The sequence below is a fragment of the Phaenicophaeus curvirostris genome, chromosome 7, assembly GCF_032191515.1.
Source record: "Phaenicophaeus curvirostris isolate KB17595 chromosome 7, BPBGC_Pcur_1.0, whole genome shotgun sequence".
Taxonomy (NCBI): Eukaryota; Metazoa; Chordata; class Aves; order Cuculiformes; family Cuculidae; genus Phaenicophaeus; species Phaenicophaeus curvirostris.
In genome coordinates this window covers 40,762,714-40,778,616 of record NC_091398.1, presented here as the reverse complement: position 1 = coordinate 40,778,616, position 15,903 = coordinate 40,762,714, and the positions used below count along the sequence as shown (strand labels likewise).

General features: G+C 50.8%; 1 protein-coding gene across 7 annotated transcripts in view; it reads right to left on the bottom strand.

The window, feature by feature from the left end:
- The window catches only part of FMNL2 (formin like 2), a 121,988-nt gene that overhangs the window by 50,420 nt on the left and 55,665 nt on the right, over positions 1 to 15,903 (bottom strand). For all 7 annotated transcript variants that reach the window (XM_069861668.1, XM_069861664.1, XM_069861667.1 and 4 more), the window contains exon 2: positions 5,028 to 5,111. In XM_069861668.1, coding sequence (XP_069717769.1) covers positions 5,028 to 5,111 — 84 coding nt within the window. The remainder of the gene's footprint in view (positions 1 to 5,027; positions 5,112 to 15,903) is intronic.

Sequence of the window (15,903 nt, the reverse complement as noted above, 5' to 3'; positions counted from 1 at the left end):
GCTCGGTTCCTGCTTGCTTTTTGACCAGTTGAAGGTTGTCCCACAACAGCTGCTAGGAAACGCGAGTCATTCTGGGAGGAGCACACTAAGGCCAAACCTGCTAAGAGCATTACCAACACTTCTGATACTACTTGCATCTTGGAAGCATTTTAGACTATTCTGCCCTTCCCCTTGAGGAAAGATCTCATAACAATTTCCTCCTGTAATTTCAGGTTTTGTAACTGCTATTTGAAACCGCCCTTTATTAGGTCAGGATGCAATTTTGACTACATTATCTGAAAGCTATTTCATAATGATGAGGACGCTGCTGCCCAGTTACCAGAACACGCCGTCTGAACAGCAAACCTCGTTCCTGTTATTATCTCGCTGTAAAAAAAGTAATTCATCATGGTCAGGAGGAAAAAATGAACCCAAAAGTCTACATCAGCCCTGAGTAAGAGCTCTGCAAGACAGAGAGCAGACATTTTACAACTGGATTTTTTTCACAAGTACCTTCCCATGTGTAGGCAATACCAAGTCCTGGAAGTGGCATCTCCTTTTTCATAGAATCATGGAATGGTTTGGGTTGGAAGGAATCTCAAAGCCCATCCAGTTCCAACCCTACCGTGGGCAGGGACACCTCCCACTGGATCAGGGGCTCCAAGCCCCATCCAACCTGGCCTTGAATCCCTCCAGGGATGGGGCAGCCACCCCTGCTCTGGGCAGCCTGGGCCAGGGCCTCTTCTCCAGGCTAAACAACCCCAGTTCCTTCAGCCTTCTCTCATAACTCTTGTTAACTAGCCCCTTTCCCAGATCTGCTGCTCTTCTCTGGACACGTTCTGGCCCCTCAAAGTCCTTCATGGAGTAAAGGGTCCAAAATTGAGCACGGGACTTGAGATGCAACAGGTGATTATAGACAGGAAAGGGCAATTGTAAAGGTTAATCTCTCCATAGCTTTCCAAAGCAAAAAAAAAAAAACAAAAACCAAACCAAAAAACACTTTAAAGAGCCATAAAGATGTTTCCAGGAGTGGTAGATGTTTGCCACAATGTTCTTGGTCACTGGTTAAAGGAGAGCATTGCTGGTATCTGCTGTTCATGGATAATGTCCTTAAAATCCTTCAGCCCAACTAATCCCACTACACGGTAACGAGCAGTATCTTTTTTAACAAAGTCGCTGTAAAGATTGTAACATAAATACATAATTACAGCTAGGTTTTAAGAAAACAAACAAAACCACGTAGGGTCTGTATCACAGACTGCTAAACGCGCTCGTTGAGTCTCTTTAGGCATTTCACTATGACGACTGTTGGTATTAAAGCTGGATGTCAGGGAAAAGCTCCTGTCATGCCAGCAGATGAACTTGCTGATCAGTCAGCAAGAGAAAGATATCCATGAAATCGCTTCTCTGGAGATTGGACTGAACACAGCAGAGTTACTTTGCCATGACAGAACCCCCAGAAAGGGGAGGAATAGACACCAGAGCTAACTCGTGGAGATAGCACAGGAAGGGAGGGGATTCTGCCCCCCTGCTCTGCTCTGTGAGACGCCACCTGAGTCCTGTGTTCAGTTCTGGAATCCCCAATAAAAGAAGGAGATGAAGATGTTGGAATGGGTCCAGAGGAGGCTGCGGAGATGATCCAAGGGCTGGAGAACCTCTGCTATGAGGACAGGCTGAGAGAGCTGGGGTTGTTCAGCCTGGAGAAGGCTGCAGGGAGACCTTAGAGCAGCTTCCAGTGCTGAAAGGGGCTCCGGGAAAGCTGGGGAGGGGGTTTTTATATGGGCCTGGAGTGACAGAATGAGGGGGAATGGGTTTAAATTGGAAAGGGGGAAGGTTTAGATGAGACATTAGGAAGAAATTCTTCATGATGAGGACGGTGAGGCCCTGGCCCAGGCTGCCCAGAGCAGGGGTGGCTGCCCCATCCCTGGAGGAGTTCAAGGCCAGGTTGGATGGAGCCACTTTTCTCCATCACTTGCGGATGCAAAGTGCAGTAATTGGACACGGTCATCAAGTAGCACAGCAACACCACTTCCACCTTCAAGGTTTTTAAGAGAAGGACTTTGTTATGCAAGCCCTATAACGTCTCTGGAGCTAATGTAAAGCTGTCAAAGAGGCAAATGAGAAACAGGGCTGGTCTCCGAGATCCAGATACCTCTGTAACTATTTCCCGGGGCGCAGTGGGCCAGATTCTCATTCATAGCAACATGCTTTTCTTGTCTGTCAGTGTCAAGACGCTTTAAAATGGGTTAATGGATGGAAACTGCTTCTCAATAACTTATATTTATGCCCATTGTAAAGGCACAGTATCCTAAAGGAGCTGCCAGTTTAATGAGTCCCATCCAACCCAAACCATTCCATAAGTCTCTGAGTTGCGTTAAATGCCATAAATAATGAGTTAAAAACTCTTGCTTTTCCCCATCTGCTCCTCCTTTCCGCTTTTGGCAACCTGCAATTGCTCACTGGCCAAATCTGCTTTCAAAATAAGAATTTATGCAGCAAGGGGTGTAACGGTGTTTGAACGAGGAGGTTGGGGATTTTTACCACACACATACAAAGTTTAAAAACCCTACTGGAGTCTCCAAACCTCACTGTGCAATGAGCATGAGGCAGTGGGTGACACCACAACTGGGACACGGTGCCTTCCCCTCCCCAGAACTGGGCCCTTCAGACATAATAAATAAATAAACACTAATAAATCCCGATAAAACTTATTTCATCTCCGCTACGTGACTCGTGCGGCACCAACGCAATCTCCAGCCCCGAGAGGAGAAAGGCAAGGACCAGGAATAACACGACCCTGTCTTTGTCAGCCACCTAGAAAACAAAGCGACTTAAAACTGGGGGCCCACAAGAAAGCTGGGAAGGAGCTTTTTCCATGGGCATGGAGTGATAGGATGAGGAGAAATGCCTTTAAATTTTAAGGGGGAAGACTTAGATTGGACCTTAGGAAGAAATTCTTCATGCTGAGGGTAGGTTGCCCAGAGCAGTGGTGGCTGCCCCATCCCTGAAGGTGTCCCTGCCCATGGCAGGGGTGGGACTGGATAGGCTTTGAGATCCCTTCCAACCCAAACCATTCCATGATTCAAATTTCCCAAGGATAAAAGACCCTCTCTTGCTTGGAAAATTGCTACAAGCCGGAAGGACACACAAGGGCAGAGAAGCCCATGCAAGGAGCCAGCAGCACCAGACAGAGGAGCAGCAAGATGACCTGGCCCCCAGCACCTCCCTTTAGGGTAATAAATGCTGAGAATCCAAGAAGAATGCTTGGACAGGGAGCACAACACGGCTCCTGTGTTGCTTCGACCAGCAGTCACCAGGATTAGCACTTTCTTTTCTGATGGGTCCGAAAAAAGTGAGGCTGGAGGGGCTCCACTTCAGCAGCAAAGAGGAGCTGCTGGATTTCTGCATTCCTCCTCCTTGTGATCCTATGAAGAAGTCAACACATCTCTGGTTCACCGCAATCTGGAAAATGTATTAATTCCATAACCAGGAAATTGTGGCTTTTCCAGTGATCTTTTGCTTCCGAAAACATTCAGGACATTTTCTGCGTTAGAGACATCTGTTATTAGCATTATTATTGCCCTCGCTGACTTCATTCATTCCTAAGATTCACTCACATTAGGCAAGAACACAGCGCATCCAACTCTGTACCCAGGGCTGTCAGACACCCTACGAGGTGGAATGGTTGGACTCGATGATCCGGTGGGTCTCTTCCAACCTGGTGATTCTGTGACTCTATGAAACACCTCAGTGATGGTGTCTTGGATGTAAACCACACAATTTTCATCCTAGGTCTCCAAATTCGTTATCCCCCACGCACACCTTCAGTGCCTCCAAAGGTGAGGACAGTGTTGCCCCTGCGACAACTTGCCATTAGAGGGCAATGAAGAACTCTGCAAGATGTCCCCAACCTTGTAACCTCTTCCCTCAACACTCCTGCCCTTCCATAACACCTGGAGAGGCCTGGAGAACACCGAAGGGCTGACTCAACAGGCCAGAAAAGCACATCCTCTTCCCTGGATCAGGCATCCCTCTTGCCTGGATCGTTCCCAGCGCTCATCTCCCAGCTGACCCACCACTTGGCCAACTCCAGGATAGGCAACAGGAATACAGGCTTTGCTCTTTTTCTCTTCCTTGTACGCTAAGCCAGGGAGTGAACTTTCAGGAGAGCAGCAACGCTGAGATGACATGGTGAGATTTATAGGCAAAGGAACAGAAAGAGCCACACAGAATGAGTCCCCCACAATCAGCCCAGCAACCCCTACAACGACCCACTGGAATGGGCACAATCCTTCTTACAGCTGATGATGATGATGATCCTGCCACCTTCCCATTTCCATTAATCCCACTTCTACAAAAGTCAAGAGTTCCTTTTGAGGGGCAAACTCTCTCCACTAATACTCCCAACATATTTCACAGCCAAATACCCAAGCTTTACAGACTATTTAGAAAATATCACTCAACAGAAACTTCTAGGCCCCTTTTCCTTTCAGACCTTGGTGGAAAACCAGCACAGGAGACCAGGAGTTAATTTCCTCACACGGTTGTATTAATTTACATCCTTCACTAAGCAAAACCAGTGCAATGAGTGATACCCATCGAAAACAAGAGGCAATTCCTTACAGCACTGACAGGGGCTCCAGGAAAGCCGGGGAGGGGCTCTTGGTCAGGGAGTGCTGGGACAGGACGAGGGGAACAGTTTTCAGCTGGAAGAGGGGAGATTGAGATGAGATCTTAGGCAGAAATGTTTTGCTGTGCGGGTGGGGAGGCCCTGGCCCAGGCTGGATGGCTGCCCCATCCCTGGAGGGGTCCAAGGCCAGGCTGGATGGGGCTTGGAGCCCCTGATCCAGTGGGAGGTGTCCCTGCCCAGGGCAGGGGTGGGACTGCATGAGTTTTAATGTCCCTTCCAAACCATTTCATGATTCTATGATTCTATGCAAGCACTCGTCCTCTGCAAGGTCCCTTCCTAAACCCCAGGATGCTGCTGATGACACCCCACGGGTGCTGTTGGTAGAATGCCTGCCTGGAACCCTCCAGCCCGCCCTTACCTGGTCACAGATGAGCTCCCACTTCTTCTCGTTGTCGTACTGTCGCAGCAGCCGGGCTTTGTCAGGCGGCAAGTTCATCGCATTCTGTAGAGAAAGAGAAACCATCATCAGGGACCGCAGAGGGCTCAGGCAGAGTCAGACATGAGCAAAACAAGGCACGCTGGCTGCGGTTGCCTTAATTGTTTTATGAGAACCCCTGTTGACAGGATTATTCAGAAACATTCCCTCTCGGTGTCATCTTTGGCCCCAAAAGCACCAGTGAATCACAAGGCAGGGTTCAGTGCTTCCTGCATCCCACCAGGGTGCAGGAGGAGGTGAGCAACCAGAGCTCAGAACAGCCACCTCTATCTAGAGGAGGGGACAGGGCTTCCCTGTGCTGCCACAGCCCAGCAGCCACCTTCCACCCCAGATGGGTCCCCGCAATGGGCACATCCCTCCCTCATCCCGCCTTCCCCGTGCCGGGAAACACAGACTCCGGCTATGGGCTGGGGACTGCAGAACGCCAGGTGTCACCAAACAAGATCTGAAATGCCATTTCATTTTATTCCAGCAGCAGGAGACTATTCAAGGTTCCGAATGTCACCAAATGCAGCCTTATCTGAATAACACGGATCCTGGAGGATCCTGATGCTGGGCTATGCGCACACGCAAAGATAACGATTCAGAGACTGTGAACCTGAGTCAGAAGGTTGGGAGAGGCAGCAATAAGAAGACACCTATCGCTCGTAGGCTCCTTTGATGTCAGCTGGGATACCTTCCTGTGGGCAGCTGTTTGGGGTAGGGTGGTGCTGGCTGCTCGCTCCCAAGGCACTTTTCCCAAGAGCCGTGTCTCCAACTGCGCAGCACAACTGTTAGAGAGCCCAGAAACATCTCGAGAGCTTTGCAAACTCCAAGTCTCGAGAGCCTCCCTATCAGCCCAGTGGGCAGCAAGGTGCAGTGGCTGGATGGAAAACCCCTCAGCACCTCTTGGTCTCCAGGAGCTCACTGGCATTCCAAGCCCAGCCTGAGTTATCCCCAGTTAACCCTTCAGGACTACAAGCCTCCGGCAGTCCATCCCAAACTGCTGCTGGGATGGGAGGAGGGCACCAGCCGGGCCCTGTGGCACACGCAGGCGGGTCAGACCGGTGCTGGGCACACCTCCAGCGCCAGCAGCACAACCCTTCCCGGTTTCACTTCAACAAGGATCATGAAGTCGTTTGGTTGGAAAAGACCTTTGAGATCATCCAGTCCAACTATACTTGTCCACTGCTAAACCAGATCCCTGAGCACCTCATCCACCCCGGCTTTTAAAGATGGGGATGTGGAGTCCACCATCTCCCTGGGCAGCCTCTGCCAGGGCCTGAGAACCCTTTCCATGAAGAAATTTTTCCTGATGTCCAACCCGAACCTGCCCTGGCGCAGCTTGAGGCCATTCCCTCTCATTCTGTCACCTGGGAGAAGGAACCAGCACCCACCTCTTTAGAACCTCCTTTCAGGCAGTTGTCGACAGCGATGAGGTCCCCCCTCAGCCTCCTCTTCTCCAGGCTAGCAGCCCCAGGTCCCTCAGCCACCTCTCATTCCTGGTGTTCTCCAGCCCCTTCCCCAGCTCCGTTCCCTTCTCACAGCCAGCCCAGCCGACTCCCCACTCTGCTCACCCCGACTGGTGCTTTAAATCCAAAAGTTAAAGTCAAAGTCGGTCCTGGGCACCACAACACCAGGGTGAGCTCTGGGGGCTGATGGGGCTGAAGGAAAGCTGAGAGGGTGACGGGCCTCGATGGCAAAGCTTTCCAGCACCGCTTCTGGCTGCCCGAGTGCTACATCCCCACCGCAAAGACAAGGCTTTCCCTGCTTGTATTCCCCTACACCTCCCCATGGCTTTCACACCACAGCTGCCTCGCCAACTCGGAGGCCAGGCTGTCAGCTTGCTGCCAGCCCAACCCAACCCTGGGGGAAGGAGCCACAGCCAAGGATGCTCCTGCCCCAGCTCCCTCGCAGCTGCAGTTTCTGATTTCCCTCTCGCTGGGTTTCCTTGCGCAGCCTGCACTGGGGAGCAGGAGGGCTGGGGTGTGATCCAGGAGCAGCTGCGGCATTCCTGCCCGCAGGCTGCGATAGCTGCAGGGAGGCAGGGGCAGCCACCTGCCCTCTGCGAGCCTTAAATGACGCCCAGCACAGGGGTCTCCTTGCCTGAGGGCATCCCCAGACACAGCCACCATCTCCTCTCCCACCGCCGCACCTGCCAGCGCCCTTCTCAGAGCACAGGTAGGAAGAGCGGTTCGTGTTCCCAACGCCAGCCTTCCACAGCTGTGCTGTGACAGCAAATGCTTTCTTCTTACTTGTTCTTTCAGGGCAAGGAAGCTGGAGAAGGCTCTGGAGCACAGGTCTTATAAGGAGCAGCTGAGGGACCAGGAGTTGTTTAGTCTGGAGAGGAAGAGGCTGAGGGGAGACCTCATCGCTCTCTGCAGCTCCTGGAAGGAGGTTGTGGTGAGGTGGCTGCTGGGCTCTGCTCCCAAGTACACCCCCTGTCCCAAGCAGCAAGGGATTGGATGAGAGGGGATGTGCCAGGGGAGGGTTAGATTGGGTATTAGGAAACATTTCTTCACCGAAAGAGTAGTGAAGCCCTGGCAGAGGCTGCCCAGGGCAGTGGTGGAGTCTCCGCACCTGGAGATGTTCAAAAAGCGTGTGGCCGTGGCACCTGGGGACATGGTTTAGTGGGCACAGTGGGGTTGGGCTGACGTTTGGATTGGATGAGCTTAGAGGTCTTTTCCAACTTTAACGATTCTGTGATTCTATGAATATTGCAGATGCTGAGGGACCCCTCTGGTCCCCCTGTACCTCCTGCTCCATGCTGGACCACTGAGGGAGGGGAGACAGGTTCCCAGCTGATCCCACCATCTGTGGGTTGCAGAGGTGTTTGCTACCATCCCTCATCTCCTCCCATCACGGCATCACCCGCTCCCAGAATCCCCCCCCACTGCTCTGCTGCCGAGATGACTGCTCTGCCTAAAGCTCATTTTCCATCAGATAACGAATACCCTTCCCTTCGCTCATCTGTGCTGTCATGCTGACAGTATTTACAGGCAGAGATCATATCTGCGCTGGATTCTCCTCTCAGTCTCTCACCGTGTACCTTATCAGTTCGACCTATCATTTTAAAGGTATTTTTCCTGGGGCTTCGTCAAGCACCATTCCTTCCCTCTGAGGATGCAAACATATTTCATAGCCATGCTAAACGTCAGCTGTAGAAAAGCTTCACTGTTTACCTGCAACACAGCCCTTGTTGAGCCCTGATCTTCTTATTCCTAATCAGCTTTCCCCACCGGGCTGGCTTCCTGACAAGAAACCTGTCTGGAAACCTTCACCGAATTCAGTCATGGCAGGAGTTCAGCAGAGATGAAAGCTCAAAAGAGGGCAAACAAGACCGAGGCAGCAGGTTCCAGTGATCTCATTTAGAAATGAATTCAATCTGATCTCATTCTGAAATGCGAACTCCTCCGTTCTGCGTCACTTTGCTCTACACAACCACATCATGTGTTCCAACTCAGTTCAGATGCCCCAGCCCAGGTCCAGCAGGTAACATCATTGAGGAGCACACTGTGTGCAACCAGGTTCCAAACCCAGTTGAGGATTTGCACCTACTCACCTCTCAGTGGGGATTTAAAGCCGTTTGAAACCTGCTGTGTGCAAGTCTGCTGCCAGGCTGGATGGGGCTTGGAGCCACCTGATCCAGTTGGAGGTGTCCCTGGTGTTGGAGGTGTCCCACGGCAGGGACTGGGTGGCTTTGAGATCCTTTCTAATCCAAACCGTTCCACGATACCATGATAAACCAGTTTGAAAGGCTTTCTCAAGAAATGCATCAAATTGCACTCTTTTACTGGATGCTTTTGCAAGATGTTCTCCCTCCCAGCCTGAGGCTCTCTGCTTGTTGTGCAGGTTCATTTCTGCACCACGCACATCCTCTCCTTGTCTATGAGACATCTGCTGAATGGGCTCTCCTGATCCCCCGAGCTCCCTGTCCTTCACCTTGGCTGGCACTCCCGCAGCCTCCAGGCTGATGTCCCAGCACAACCGATCCCACTCAACCGCCGCTTTCATCAACACTTGTTGGTGGCTGCACCAAATAACCCTTATTTCTTTGTACAAGATAACATGGGCGTAGATCATATCTTCTCTAAAACCTGGATTAATGCTGTTCTTCAGCTGTTTTGACTGTTAACAACCATTCCCAGCTGGAAAACTAGTTTCTACACCATTATATTTTTATTTAAATGGGAAGCGATATTATTTTCTTTACGTTTATGCATGGCACGACACCAACTGGCTCTTGAAATCCAATGTAATTGCCTAACGTTTAGCTGTTGCATCGGTGGCTACTGAATTGGCTGGCTTGGTCGTACCGGTTGCAATAGTTTTGACTCGAGTCATAACTCACCAGATCCATTAATAACGTGGGTTTCTCGTTCTCTGTGGATCAGTGAAATGACTCACCGATGTCTCCTGGACGCTTCCAGCCCTTACGATGATGAGCTTCACATACACATCAGTGTTTTTTAGTTAACTACAGGTCTATGACCTCTAGTTTTAAATTCCATCTTCACCTTAGAGCTCCTGCTACCATTTGTTGCTTGGGAGAAGGAGCAAGGAGAACCTCCTCCTGGAGCTTCACAGCCTTAGAAATGAGTCTACCTTCCACACCATACAGCAAACTTCCACTACGTCCCATCGCTTCTAGGACTGAGAAGATAAAAAAGCAAACCTGTGACACATCATGCCGCCTCAACGTCTGCAAGGCAACGGGAAATTGGGGCACATCACTGCTTTACAGCCTCCAAGTGAGGTTTCCGACTCCTCACAAGCACCTACAAACACACATCTGGAGCACCACGCTCAAACTTAACCACAGCCAGAGCCCAGACGGCATTGTGCTGCCTCCAAGGGCCCACTCCCAATCGGATTTTGGCTCCAAAACCACATAACTTCTCTTTTTCCCCACAAATTCCAAAGTTATTCATGTCTGCTGCTACGCGCCAAATAACATAGGTAAGGTTTCCATTCCGTTTGCTCCAGGTTGGCACCATAACGCTAGAACTTCTATTAATCACAGTAGCAGATGGAAAACGGGGAGGGGAATACAAGCAGACCTACAAAATATTAGATTGCTTAGGAGTTAAAAATAAAACCACCAGCACATCAAGGAAATATACGTATTTTTAACCTATGAAACAAAGCCCAGCTCCATCCCAACTGGCAGCCCCGACAGTGTCTCCGAAGCACAGGGCCAGATGACTCAGTAACGATGCCGCGTCCCGGGATGCAGCCTTGTCCCGAGGAGATGATTTCACCCATCCCAGCGTGACAGCCAGAGCAATGGTCCAGCACGGGGCAGAAAAACGCTGCTTCCCATGCAGCCTCCTCTTAGCATCACAGAACCACTGAGACTGGAAAAGAACTCACAGCACATCCAGCCCAGCCACCAGCCTGACCTCACCATGCTGACTAAACCACATCCCCAAGTGCCACTGCCACACGTTTTTTGACCCCCTCCAGGGACGGGGACTCTACCTCTCCCCTGGGCAGCCTCTGCCAGGGCTTCACCACTCTTTCAGCCAAGACATTTTTCCCAATATCCAGCCTAAGCCTCCCCTGGTGCAACTCGAGGCCTTTTCCTCTCACCCCATCACTTGTTACCTGGGAGAAGAGCCCAGCACCCACCTCACCACAACCTCCTCTCAGGAGCTGCAGAGAGCGATGAGGTCTCCCCTCAGCCTTCTCTTCTCCAGGCTGAACAGCCCCAGGTCCCCCAGCCTCAGACCTGCAACTCTTCTGGCCATGAGCAGCCAGAGGAAAACGGGATGCGAGTGCCGGCATCCCAGCTTTGCAAACTTAATCATTCTCCAACCTCTGATTCTACGGGCAGAGCACTCGCGCAGCACAACATTCCTAACAGCATCATGCAGAGAAAAGGTGACAATGGCAGCCCAGGACTGAGCGACCATCCAGCTGAATTCATCCCCATTACAGAAATATCCAAATTTCCAGCAGCATTTGTGGTTCTCTAAGGAAAAGACCAGCACCAAACTACGTCTGAACTACAGAGCAGGTCACTGCAGCATCAGCACCGCACGGGAGATGCTGGTGGTGGGATGACCAAGCTATGTTTTTTCTAATTTATTCCTCATTTTAATGAGAATCAAAAGGCTCGATGTTTTAGAAAACAAGTGTAGCAGCCACTCGACTGACTCAAAAGCAGAAGCATTGCTAATTAATAGCAACAGGCTGTTGCTCTTTCTTATTAATCTTATCACCATATAAACCCCTTTTATTTATGAACCATGACATTCATGTGCCAGCAACAAACACAACGAAGCCCTCCTGACCCATTTGTTCCCATAAACAGCCCTGCATGTGATACTAAGACAACTGCGAGCACGGGCACCCCTGCAGTATGAGACGTTTCCACCAGCCCGTCCCTACCCACCGGCTGGTGATGGGAGAAGCCAGCACTGCATCCCTCCAGGCGCGGGTACGGCAGCAGAGCTCAGCCTGGCCAGGCAAGGCGAGCCGGGCAGCGCTGCCACCTCCGGAGCAGGAGGAAGGTCAATTCAGAAGCCATTTCAGCAAAGAGTTAAACTTCCCACTCCCATAATATGAGTGTTAACTCTAACGGAATAAAGGTCTCCCAAGAAAGACCCTTCCCTGCAACCACAGCATCTCCGGCGTAGCGGGGAAGGGCGCAGGTACTGGCTACTCTGCGAGACACAGCAGAGGAGCTCGTACTCCCCAGACCTAATTCCCAGCTTGCTTTCTCCTCCCACCTTTCTTCTGCTTAGGATTATTCCTGAATTGCATTGCTGCCACAGAGAGAGCAAAACAAACCTCAGTAGTTTTTGGCTTCACAACAGCATCGATTAAAAGTATCAGGGCTTTAATGTATTTCATAGAACCATGGAATGGTCTGGGTGGGAAGGGACCTCAAAGCCCATCCAGTCCCACCCCTGCCATGGGCAGGGACACCTCCCACTGGATCAGGGGCTCCCAGCCCCATCCAGCCTGGCCTTGAACCCCTCCAGGGATGGGGCAGCCACCCCTGCTCTGGGCAGCCTGGGCCAGGGCCTCCCCACCCCCACAGCAAAACATTTCTGCCTGAGATCTCATCTCAATCTCCCCTCTTCCAGCTCAAAACCATTCCCTCTTGTCCTATACCTGCACTGCCTGATCACGAACCCCTCCTCAGGCTTCTTGTAGGCCCTTTTAAGTACTGGAAGCTGCTCTAAGGTCTATTTAAGGGTGCTCAAACACTTTCCTTGGCCCTTGTAAACACAGTTTAGACTTACATCAGAGCCCTGCATGTTCCTCCAGATTCTGCAGATTTCAAGGACCCCCTGTCTGCACCCGGAATGGCCTAGGCAGAGATTATTCTCCAGCTCACCAGTTAAATTCCTCCTTTCCTCACAGAGTTTCCCATCGGCCACGTCTACTGCATTTTGCCTCCAGCTCTCTCCACCATGAGCTGCAATCCTAACTCTGCTTTACAGGCGGGGCGGTTTTAAGGCACAGCCTGAACTATTTTAAATGTTTATTGATATCTAGTGAGTTCCTACCAAGTAGAGCCAAAATGGGTTCATAAGTCCAATCCGTACCTCCCACCTCCGTAAAAGTGAGACAGAGCAGCCCCCGTTCCTGGCTGCAGCAGCCCCTGAGAAGGCAAAACCGACTCCGGAGTGGATCCAGGTTTACTTCTTGGCACTGCACCTGCATCTTCCTAAGAACCAGGATCCAAAAGTAGCCACAATCCCAAGATCATAAAAAGAGAACGTAAAGCAACACAAGATGCGGTTCAGATCCATTCACATGTATGCAAAGAGAGTCTGACATTGTCAGCCCTCTTTTTTGGATGCATGTGACTTCCAAGTTTGTACGTGCTCCTTCACATTCTCTAGATTCACGAAGTGTGAAAAGAAACCACTTGATACCATGACAAAGGGACATCTTCACTGAGCAGAGCAAGTGCAGGCAGCAGCCGTGAGACAAGGTTTTGTAGTCATCCTTTAAGGCACAACCTGACCTACTGAAGATCTACAGCATCTAAAGCCTAAATCTATATCTGCATTTACAGCATCTACAGTAAGGAGCTGGAACTGGATGGTCTTTTAAGATCCCTTCAAACATAAATCATTCTGTGATTCTATTATACTTCATCTCAGAACACGTCCCAGGTGAAACATGCACCAACCAGTCCACCATTCAGATTTGGTGTCAATCACTCTGGGGTAAAAATCCACAAGAACTAGCCCCCAGCCCCAATGTCCTCTCAGTCTCCGTGGCTGGAGAAGCACAGCTCACAGTACTGCTCAGGAGAAGCCTCCCTCGTCCCATCCCTCACCCTGCCCTGAAGGAAAAGAAAGAAAAAAGTCAATTCCTAACTTCAGTAGCTGCCTACTAAAACAATTCTCGATGGTTTTGGAGAGCATTTCAATTTAATTCCAGGACCTCGGTTCTAAAAGAGCCCTTAATAATCTCCTATGATATTAAAACTTAACTTTTTGCAATTTTCTGTGCTACTTAAGTTCTCCGTCCTGCTCTGGGGTGTTTATTTAGGAAAGCTAGAGGCAAGGAAGCAATCTCAAGTTTGTGGACTTCATGAGGGATCCAAGCTAGGCTGAAATTAAATGTACTCATTGTTCTAATCCTCCTTTTTTGGGGTTTTCTTTATTAAACTGGTCTTTGATCTAAAAATACCAATGCTCTCGCTGCACGAGTCCTTTCCCCTAAAGCCAACTCTGCAGGGAGAGTGTCACGGAGAGCAGGATCTGCCTTGCTGAGGGCTGCAGCGTCCCCGCTCCGAGGACACCGCGCACAGGGTGTCACCACAGTCCAGGGCTGTGCTGGGGATGCTGGAGTGGGGCTGATCCTTGGAAACACAACCAGAAAGAACAAGGCAAACCCTTTAACCCTGGATCCATGATTCCTCAGTGGGCCTCACAAGGCCACTCAGCAACATCTACTTTATACATGGAAGGAGAAAGGTGGGATCCTGGAAACTCCTGAGAGCACCTGTGGTTCCCCAGCAGACAAGGAAGGACTAAGCTGGCCAGAAATCCAGTGGCAGGGAGGGGTAAATGGTTCTTGGGAAGCCGGTCACCTCCTGGGTGTTTACTGGCATCAAACCAGCCCTGAATCTTGATGGAGCACCGTCTTGAGATGTTCCCTGTGCAGAGAGCCAAGGGGTCCGGCACCACACAGCGCAGTGGAAGATGTCCATGTGCAGGGCTGACACGCAGATGCCAAGAGCCTTGTCCTGAAGCCTGTGTTTTACCACCAGTGCTGTTCTCCACAACTTCCCTGAGCCCCTCCACATCTGGTCCTGCTTTTGACTTCGCTTCTCTGCTTTGTTTCACCATCATCAACATTTGCGTATTTATAACAAAACAGCATTTAACTCCAAAGACCTTCCCAGAGCTCAATCCCCGTGCTGTAAATAGCAGCACAGGTACTGTGAATGTACAAGCTCCACCAGGGAGACGTTAATCACTGCAGGTGCGAGCAGGAATCCCAGCATTTCTACCCTGCTGCTCCACGATTATTTCCTGGGTCAAAAATCCTTTGTCTCCATGCAGAAGCATGCAGCGAGTTGCTGGAGAGGCACCACACCACTGATACCATTGCTGGAACTCCAGCTGGGCAAGCTCTGAAAGGCTTCCGTGCCTACAGGCAACTGCTGCTACCACAGAACTGTTAGCTCCTTCCAAAAATTCTTATAATCACAGAATCATAGAATCACTAAGGTTTGAAAAGACATCTAAGTTCATCCAGTTCAACCATCAGCCCAACCCCACCATGCCTACTAAACCATGTCCCCGAGTGCCATGGCCACAGGCTTTTTGAAGCCTCCAAGGATGGGGACTCCAGCCCTGCCCTGGGAAGCCTCTGCCAGGGCTTCACCGCTCATTCCATAAAGGAGTTTTTCCTAATACCCAATCTAAACCTCCCCTGGCACAACCTGAGGCCATTTCCTCTCGTCCTATTGCTTGTTACCTGGGAGAAGAAACCAACAACCACCACACCACAATTTCCTTCCCAGGAGCTGCAGAGCGATGAGGTCTCCCCCCAGCCTCATCTCCTCCAGCCTAAACAACCCCAGATCCCTCAGCTGCTCCCACCACCCCTAGGCTCCAGACACCTCCCCAGCTCCGTTCCCTTCTCCAGATGTGCTCCAGCCCCTCAACGTCCTTCTTGGAGTGAGGGGCTAAAACTGAACCCAGAATTCAAGGTGAAGCATCACCAGCGCCGAGTGCAGGGGGACAATCCCTGCCTTGCTGGCCACACCATTTCTGATCCAAGCCAGGACGCTGCTGGCCTTCTTGGCCCCCTGGGCCACTGCTGGCTCACATTCAGTCACAACTGACCACCACCCGTAGGGCTTTTTCTGCCAGGCAGCTTTCCAGACACTCTTCCCCAAGCCTGGAGCCGCACAGGGTTGTTGTGGCCGAATTACAGGACCGGCCTGATGCGCTTCACATTTTGCAAAAGCTGAAACCTCATTAATTCACCACCAAAAAATAGTTTCATGCTCCAAAAGCTTCAAAGCCCAACTCACCCTGACTCACCCAGCTGCAAAGATTGCTCCAAGCAAACCCCACAGCTCTATGAAATCATTCAAAGGCTGCTGATAAGACAAACCACAACATCCAGAGTTAGAGCTATTTTAGTGAAATGCCTGAGAAAGTGGCTTTTGAAGAACCAAAAAAGACACACTATGGGCTGTGCTGTGACTTGCATGGAGCTGTGGTCAGTCCACATGATCCCAGCCACTCGGGGTGAGTGTTCTCACCCTGGGGCAGCCGACCACGGCACCAGGCACTCACGCTGGCTACTGGACGCTGCAGCACAGGGAAATGGT